General features: G+C 39.7%; 1 protein-coding gene across 1 annotated transcript; it reads right to left on the bottom strand.

Annotated features, from left to right (window-relative positions):
- Positions 1 to 591: 591 nt before the first annotated feature.
- Positions 592 to 9048, bottom strand: aoc2 (amine oxidase copper containing 2). Its single transcript, XM_046042293.1, has 5 exons — positions 7431 to 9048; positions 5442 to 5560; positions 4116 to 4282; positions 2473 to 2605; positions 592 to 2393 (listed from the first exon to the last, which is right to left on the bottom strand). The coding sequence occupies exons 1-5, from the start codon at positions 9001 to 9003 to the stop codon at positions 2103 to 2105; spliced, it is 2283 nt and encodes a 760-aa protein (XP_045898249.1). The 5' UTR covers positions 9004 to 9048; the 3' UTR covers positions 592 to 2102.
- Positions 9049 to 9868: the final 820 nt, after the last annotated feature.

Raw genomic sequence — 9868 nt, 5'->3', positions numbered from 1 at the left:
CTGACTAATGCAGTTTGGGGCTGCCTGTGAAACCGAAAGTAACACGAGATAAAATAGAAATCTCACCAAAAATCCCCACACGTTAACTTCAGGAGATCATAAAGTGCACCTCACCGTCCCAAAAAAGACAAGGTTGCGCCTCAGTTTTTAGATGTTTATGTTACAAAACTCTACCAACTACGTTACCACTCATCACAGTTGTCTGGACTCAAGCGCGAGTGGTGCGGTTCAGTTGATTACTATCAGGGCGTACGCGAATGTTGCATCAGCTGGGCGGAGTTGATTCATTCTGTGAGAGTTATCAGTTCTAATTACATTTGTATTTCACTGCATGAGAAAATGAATGTGTGTCTTTACAGCATGAGAAAAATGTTAATTGCGTGAGTCTCACGAGACAGCTTTCTACCTGACAAGAAATTTCGTCATAATTTAATCTCACGAGATCTTGTGGTACAAGATCTTGACACACCCCTACAGAATAACTAATAATGACTAAATATTTGAAAACCAAATGTATTCAATTGTAAAAAATCATGTGAGAATTGTGGACCGTGTGTGTCTGTTGGCAAAGACCTCCAGACCCCTCCAACATATAATCTCATCTTTTATTTTAAGAGGAAACAACAACAGTAGAAAAACACGTGAATATATGAATAGTGAATCAGATATTCAGTAGTCCCAGTCTCAAGCCACATCAGAGAGTGACCCTGCTTTGGACTGATTGGTCATATTTGTCAGTGCACGCATTTACACACAGCTGACTGTACAGTGTCAGTTTATAACGTGTACCCAGTTTATATCACAGTGGTTCATCAGTAAGAAGCACAGATAGAGAAATAAAGATTTTTTCTTCCCAATACCATTTGGATACATTTTGACTTCATCCTAAAGGTGACTGCTGGCCTAAAAGCAAAAGTGATTGCAAACATTACTGAAATGAAAAGATGATAGCATCTTCCCTTGCAAAATCTTAAACCATAAATCACATTTCTAAGAATATCATCATATTGTTTTGAAAAACAATTGAGTGATGGCAACAATTAGTACTGATAAAAATCAGCTTGCATTGAATAGTCTTGTAAACAAAGTAATACATTTCCCACTCCTAAAATAGTGTTGGCACAACCCTTATTTCTGTTAATCTAATAACTACAACTATTGTACTACAACATCTGTTTACATCACATTTATCATCTGTTACTTATTTATTCATTTTTCGAAATAAAATTTGAAACACAATGACAGAAATACAGTAATCTGAAAATAAGCCGGGGTTTGGATAAAAGAGTAGCTCTTTCTGTCGATGATGCTTGGCGCTCAAATGCAGTCAAAGTGGATGGACACTGTTTATCAAATGTCAGACTTTTTATGTGAAGATGAGAAAAACTATTATTATTATTACTACTACTATTATTACTGTATTGTTGCTGGTGTTGACATTCCACCCAGTCGCAAATTCAACAAAAAAGCCCTGCAGAATAATTTCCTGAGTTGTATACATATGTAGGCTATAGTAAGGTTGAATAAACCTAAATTGTTTATTTTTTTTATTTTGACCATATTGTAAATAATATAAATGTACCTGCCTTTTATGTTCTATGTGTGTAGCATGAAGGTACTACAAAGTCAAGCAGCATTGGACGTGCCCTTGAACCGTTATCTTGAACCTTGTAAGCAGTCTGCTGGGTTTTTCTGTTAAATTAAGTTATAGTCCTCACATATCAGAGCATCCTTGAACACAACAGGAAGAATTATGAAAAGTTTGTAACTACATTATCATGTGATGACAATGTAACTGATTGATAAAGCAATTATATAACATTGTTTGACTCTGTTTAGCTACCTCAAGCATGTTTCAAGTCGATGTAAGTTGATTTCTTCATATGATTGAAATTAAATGATTGGAAACCAATGGCTACCTGGAAGAGAGGAAATCACTGTAGATGCTTCCATGCTTGAAAAATGCTCAGCAGTTATTTAATGTATGCATGATTTGTAGTTAATGTGCTAAAGTTGTGAATTTTAACTTTTAATTCATCATTTTATAAGCCCAAGCACATGTCTGTAATATCAGCAGACATTACCTGGCAGTGCACAATAAATCAGGCCCAATCCTCAAACTTCATGACCCCCTCAAAGCCGTGGTAGGTGAAGGTCTGAAATACGGGGCTACAGGTCTCTTGGGCAAGGCAGGCCATTCTGTTGTTGTCACAGCTGTCCTCAGTGCCGGGGCCAATGTACACCGCATCAGCAGAGTGGATGGATGGGTCCTCGTCAAAGTAGTTGTGGGGCCGCAGTATGACCCCGCCCCCGTTGCCCACGGTTACCGTGTTGGGGATGTCTTCAGAATGAGGGATGTGGAGGAAACCAGTAGTCACCCAGGCAACCAAGTCCTGCAGACACATCAGGCAATTCCCTCAGGTAAGCATTGACTTTGGAGTTTACAAATGCATTATTGTAATTTTTACATACCTCGTCTTCAATGCTTTCGTTGTCTTCAATGTACTTGCTAAAGTCCACAGCTGGAGTCCAGATGTTGTTTTGACTGTACAGACTGCTGCTCGTCTGCTCTAAGTCCTTATGCTTAGTGATGGCAACCTTATACCTGGAGACAGACAGAAGAGGGTCTCAGGCTTCATTGTGGCGGATTTCAGCCCTGTCACTAGACTTTAAGGAGATAGATTTATCTCAGTATGATCTGTGTGAACAGATTACCAATCCGTGTGTAAATGTGTGATAAGATATTAAACGCCTTCCACAAATACAAAAAAGATTTGGAAATTATATGAATATAAAATGAATCTGCAAATACATAAATTCCACAGTTCAAAAACTGTGAATACATTCAATTAGTTGACAAATAAATGAAAGGCCTTTGTGAATATCTTCCTAACATTTACAAATTTCAAATAAGCTTTTTCCGCCTTCTGACATAATTTCCACATTTCAAAGTAAGAGCATGCAATGAGCCACAGCAATACGACAAATCCTATATATTTAGTGTTCACATCACGAAGCCTGTTATACAATGAACAATGAACATTTGGTGTGTGTAACAGGCTTTGTTTAAAGGAACAACTTCCTGTAGTCTGTAGGCAAACAGGAAGTGATGTCATATCGCTGCATAGGTCTGTCCAATTAACACAAAACCTTCCCATGCCCACCTCAAGCTCTATTCAAAATTTGGTGCCAATCTGCCACTAGGGGGCACTACAAATGAAGTTATCTCATTTCTCAATAAAAGTTTTAGAATATCTTATTCATAGTGTACCCTTACTAATGTAGTAGTAATTTCTGTGTAGAACTTCACTGTATATTAGCTACTAGCTAATGTTGGCATAGCTCTACATATTAACAATGAACAGTAAAACTTCTTCAGGTACCATAGTATCAAAGACCTTAACCAACATGCTGTGAACAGCTAACATAAAGAAATGTTAGTGTAGAACTGCACTTTAGATATAGATACTATTTAGATAGCCTAATCACATAGTTGAGTATTAGTGTGTGTTTATTATATTGCACTCACTTTCATATGCATTTCTATTTAAGAATGTAAATGTTCTGGATTTGTATAGCACCTTTCTAGTCTTTTCGACCACTCTAAGCGCTTTTACACTACATCATATTCATGCTCAACAGAAACTAACATTCACACACGTAAAGAGGAGCTTGGGATTGAACCGCCAATCTTCCAATTAACGGGCAACCCGCTCCACCACCTGAGCCACAGCCTTGTTGAATTGAGATCCACTAATATAAACTGGATTCACAAAAGCCTGTTCGAGAGTTGTAAATGTAAGAAAGATATTCACAAATGGTTTGCATTTATTTCTAAATTAATTTTATGTATTCACAGATATCTTTTTATTTGAGGAATGTTTTTGTGTATTTGCAGATCTGTTTTATATTTGCAGAATATTTTTGTGAGTTTACGAATCTGTTACACATCAGATTACACATTTACACACGGATTATTCATATTCTTAGTCCTAAAAGTATCTGTAAACACATCTTGTCTAACATAACTATTAATCATAAAGGGAAAAGAAGTCTTTGCAATCATTATCTTTTGAGAATGTAGTTTTTTTGACTTTGTGGCTGTCCAGTCTCACCTGGCCCAGGACATGGCCTTCTCCTCGGCCTGGCTCTCTGGAAGGTGGTCCCCAGTAAAGCTGAACACCTGCAGTCTGTAGGAGCGCTGGTGGCCCCAGCGGTTGGTCTGGTTGCTGGCGATGTGGAGGTAGCGAGGAGTCTTGGTGTCATAACGAAGAGCAGCCTCCTGTGGAGGTATCACAGTAGTCCCACAGTCAAGATTCAAAAGGTAATGGCTGCAGAATAGTTGGGTTAAGAAATGTACACATCCAGCAGACACACAGCAACATTAGCATTCATGTGGAGTCATGTTCTTAACCACTTGATGAATGTAAGTCCTTTTTTCTCTACTGTGGTCTATATCAACTTCTGAGAAAAATATCTGTCTCTTCAGCTAGTAAATACTCCACTATGTTCACCAGCTAGTCTTTCTTTCTGTCTCAGAGCTTTTTCACTGCTGCCTACTTCTGCTGGAAATCAGGTTAAGGAGATGAGATTACCGGACTTAAAACCAAAACAATGAGCTGAAAGTGGCTCCAGTGTTCCAGTGGCTCAGACTGCTGTCCGGCTGTGAGTCAGTGACCTGCTGTCTCTGATACATTACTGCTTTATTCATTCCAGTTTAAAATGACAGGGTCTGATTGGCTGTATTAAAACAAGTTCACTATGTATGTAGACAGAGAACTACTGGCCTCTGGCTGGTTAACACACAGATAGTGGGCTCCATCATGAAACCAATTTTCTCCTTTTTGGATTCTGATTTTTTTTCTTAAAGGAGAAAAATGTAATTTTACACAGCACATATGTAACTTTAGCTTTTATCCTAACTTTACTAATGTGTTAACTGGGGCATTATATTAATGTCAACACCTGTAACAAATGGGTTGCATAAATATATACTCAACAGTATATTTTACAGCATTACAGTGCTATACAGTTTTTAAAATATATTTCCCTTATTAATATTCAAATGTATGCAACAAGTGCATCAAAATAATAAGATTCGACCTGTGGTGTGAGTATGAGGTTGCTAATGTCTACAAAAGACATCTAAATTACAATTTATAATCATAGCATGTCACTTTTATAATTCCTAGATAATAAATTCAGTTAACTATTATTTGGCTTAGTGCAAAGGAATTTTGGAATAAAACCTTGATTTTAGTAGAAAATAGGACCAAATTGGATATATGAATATAGTGGAAATATGCCATAATGCTGTCCACAGACAGTCTTTACGAAATTAACACACGAGACACTGTAATTCACAAACTTTGTTCCAAACTGTTACTCATTCCTATGCTCTCCTTTAAATGTTTTTGAAATGAAGTGATAGGAAGGCAGACCTGTTCTGTTTTGAGTTGCTTCTCCACCAGCTGAGGGACCATAGCGTAGTGATTAGACATCCATGGCAGTGACACATTGACATATTCCATGTCTTTGGTCTGGAAAACATTCTGCACTCCTGCAACATGATGGAAACATGTTTGTAAAAATTCTTGTTATCTGTTGTTGTTTACAAGCAAAAACAGAGCTGAATAGGGCCTCCTATAGATTGCTCCTATAGATTCATGTCTAGATCCATGTCAGGTGGCTATTTTTATTTTTAAATGAATTTAAACCTGCACTAATCAATGTTTGTATGTCTGATGTGAAAGGGGTTTCTCAGCTTCTGTGACTGATCATGGTTAATCCCTGTTCCCTTTTAAAGCCTGGACATCAAAGGCATCACATTTTTCACATCTATTTGGCACATCAGCCACTACCAGGCAAACAAATCATCTAGTTATTACTATTATGCCAGCCAGAGATCTTTAGGTTTGCATGGGAAATCAAATGGATACAATCAGCTGCCAACAGAACTTTGGGGGCCTGTTTTGGGTAAGAATGGAACTAAAACAGACATCTGTAGAACATATTAGTTTATGTCAATACCTACATCTGAGAACTGCCACATACTACTACATAGAACTTGACATAAGGAAGAAACGTAAATAAAATCATAAATAAAAAGTGATAAGCTGTCTTGTAAAAGTACTAGTGAATGTAAAACAACTTTTTTTTTACATTCATTTTAAAAGCTTCAAAAACAGGATGAGAGGAGAGTACAATCAAATCACCTTTATTGTCACACAACCATAAGTGCAGCGTTGGTGAAAATCCTAGGATCAGTTCCAGCAGTTCCAGTTATATAGTAAAAATACACTGTATGATGGACATACGTCAAACATCAAACATTATAGGCTACACAATAAAAGGATCACTGTATTATATCCTGTACTATATTATTATTATTTGCCCGCAGAATCAAATTGTTTTACAAGATATTCAGCATGTCAGGTCTAAATACCCCAAATACAACCAACGCAAGGATATTAAGTAGTTTCCAGCTGGTTTGGTTTGTGTTCACAAAGGTAGAACTAATCAAAGGCCTGTGGTGGAAATGGCCTTCAATTATTGGTCATACAGTCTGCATAAAAAAAGACAAACCCCTCCAAATGCTTACATATTACAGTGCTTTAATGTACTGTTAACTGAGTTTTGCACAACAGTTCCCTGGAATCCATTCTCCTTCATTTTATGGCTGACTATTTTGAATATCTCAGACTTCTTCTGCACCTTCTCTAGTAGCCTAAATGAGAAATGTTCTCTTCAGCCTAAGTAGGCTATTCAGGAGGCAACTCACTGAGTTCAGGTGTGTCCCCTTCTAGTAGACATTTTGGTAGCAAACACACTACTTGTTCACAAGTCACCAAAACAGGAAGAGAAAACATTTTCAACCAATGAAATGACACATACAGTACACGTTCCGTTATTGGTTCGAATGGTGTTCATATTTGTTCTTAGTGAAGCAGCATGACATGGTTAAGCTATGTTTGAGACCGAGGGCGGGTTCACACCAGAGCATTTACCCCAACTCTTGTTGCCTCATTTTGAGCCAGGAAACACTCTGGAAACTTTACAAATTAGTTTAGTGAAGAATCTCCCTTGTCTAAATTAAATTTGCCAATTTTTGCTAACCAAAGACACACCTTATATTCCAAAATATGTGTGCACCATGAGAACCATTAATCTGTTATACTCCCAGAGCAAAATCTGCTGTTGAACTATGTGTCCACCCACACATTCTTTGGTGTTTGTCAAGATTTGTTGAGGCTGTGGGGACCCTGAACTACAGCTACAATCCTGGCCATGGAGGCATGAAATGTTTTTTCAGAACTAAACATATATAGAGATATAATGTCAGAGTCTTCTCTTTGTGGTAGTAGAATTCTCTATATTAGAGATCTGCCCTGCACAAACAGTTTTAAATGTATTAGCCTACTGTCACTCACCCAACACATCCAGGTCCACCTTGAAGTTGATGAAATGGGTGTGGATGTTCCCTAGCACCTTCTCCGCCACCTGATGTCCGTATTTTAGACTACCGTCTACCAGGTAAGAAGAGGAGATGTAGCCGGTGGCGTGTACCTTGGCCTCCACTGATCCGCTCTGGTAGAAGATAAAGTCCCACATATAATCATAGTTTCCTATAGCTGTGATGGTCCTAAACACCAGTGCGCTGTTTACCATCCCCCCGTAACTCTTATGGAAAAAGTCAGAGAAATGCCTCCGCAGGGGTTGACCCATGTTGTGCTCAAACACGCAGATGGAATTCCTATATCTGATCGGGACTGGGACATCGATGTAGCGGTATGTGTCAATGTAGGTTGCTTCGTGGGGGCAATCCACGCCACGGACCAGTTCGTGTGCGAAGCGACCTATCCCAATACTCGAGTCCAGAAACTTTGTCAAGATCATCCCCGGAGTCACTGAACCGTACACCGACATGGCTTCCTGCACGCTCAGCTCATAGACTATCCTCTCACCCTTAAAACGCACATCAAACACCCTCATTCCCGTGAGAGAGCTTAGCCCGAAGGCGAAGGTCCAGTCCAGGTACAAGACGTGATTGTTGCTGACGCTGTAGCGCTTTCCGTCTGCGTAAAACAGCTGCGGGCCGACCTGCAGAGGCTTGTGCCTGGGTTTCAGTGAACCATAGTCTGGCGATTCCTTGTAAACTATTTTCTTAACAGACCCCGCATCATATTTTTGTTTAAGTTCTTCTACCGTGTCGAAGTATTGGCCATTATAAAGCAGCCGCTCCACTCTCCAGTTGGATGCGTTTACGCTCTCGTGGTTGACCAGCACCTCAAAACCCACCGGGTGGATGTACAGACCGCTCATATCCCTGAAGAAAGATATCCAGGTCTTTCTGTCCCCGGATCTGACTCCGCGGGGCATCTGCTCAAACGCGTCCAGCTTCTTGTCCGAACCCACGTCGAAGCTCTCTTTCATGAGCTTCTCCAGCTTGGAAAAGACCTCATGCTCCAAAAACGGGAAAAGCAAAGCGTATTCCCCGATGGTGACCGTGCGCGCACTGATAGGTAGCTCCATCTTGTACCTCTCCTTGGTGACATCTCTGTGGTATGTCGGCTTGGGAAGAGGCCCCACTACGTACTCCTTAATGTAGCCTTGGGCGCCGTGGAAGACCACAACCGTCGCCTCTCTCGCCGGCTTGGCGCCTTTCCCGTCCAAGTAATTCAGCGCGTTCGATTTCTTTGGCAGGTTTAGGTCTATTAAAAACAAGAAATTTCCCGAAGGCTTGGTGATTTGGTTCGTCGATATGTCCAAGTCTTTCTCATCGATCATGTACTGCTGGACCTGCAAGTACTCCTCCTGGGTGAGGTCAGCGAACACGAGGCTGCGTTCGTCGTGTTTGCCCCGCAGCGGGTGGACACGCTGAGCGGAACATTTGGGAGCCCTGCTGGAGTGGATGCTGATCAGGACGACGTTGAGAATGATGGAGACGAGGACAAAGAGGATCAGCGCCCATTTCACCAGAGAGTTCATCATCCGTTCTACCATTACGCATGGGCTTGGAGAGGAATGAGCTTCGGGCGGGGGTTGCGGTCAGACTATTTAGGAAAGTAGAGGCGCGCCCCTCAACTCCTCCGTTTCCCACCCCATGCTGTAACATGTGTGATCAAATGTTAACTCCTCCTCCTCTCCTAAATTCTCACCAATATTAAATAGCAGCTTACATGTGCTTTAAGTCTTAGTAGTACACTGTAAATATTGCAGCATATTTTATTAGGTTGTTAGGCTGTAGAAACCTAAATAATCAGCAAAGTTTTTTGTATTGTAAATTGTGTTCTTCGAATTCCTAATCTGTGATTCTTTACAAAATGAGAAAGTTCTGTTAACTTATGTTTTTTAGTTGGGGAATGCAGGAAAACAACTATCCACTTTGTGTTTACTTTATCCTTTGCACTGTAACAGATGATGAAGTTAAATTGAATAAACTTTCTTTTACTGCTAACTCAGCACAAATAGATACGTTTGTAACTTTCAGGTTTAAATTGTGTAATTATCATGTTCAGAACTTACAATCATAAGTTTAGTTGACTAAATTTTCAATGTCTTGTTTACTTAACTTCTCAAATTAAATTATTTAGAAACACTGTTGCATTATGGTTAAAATAAAAATTTTTCTGTGACAAGAGTTACATGATGGAGGCCGTTATGTTTCCTTAAGACATGTCTCGCAGGAGTCAGATGGTTTCTCTGGTGCAAACTATAGGATGGAACTTCAGGGCCCGTATTCATAAAGATTCTAAGAATCCTCTAAGAAAACTCTTAATTTAGCTTAAAAACTTTTACGTAGGAGTCTTAGCTTAAGAGTGATCAGGGACTGATCTGAGAGCAACTATGAGCAAGGACAAGAATCTTA

Source organism: Micropterus dolomieu, linkage group LG02 (genome assembly GCF_021292245.1).
Source record: "Micropterus dolomieu isolate WLL.071019.BEF.003 ecotype Adirondacks linkage group LG02, ASM2129224v1, whole genome shotgun sequence".
Lineage (NCBI taxonomy): Eukaryota > Metazoa > Chordata > Actinopteri > Centrarchiformes > Centrarchidae > Micropterus > Micropterus dolomieu.
The sequence above is the reverse complement of the archived record's forward strand: the minus strand, read 5'-3'. Positions and strand labels throughout refer to the sequence as shown.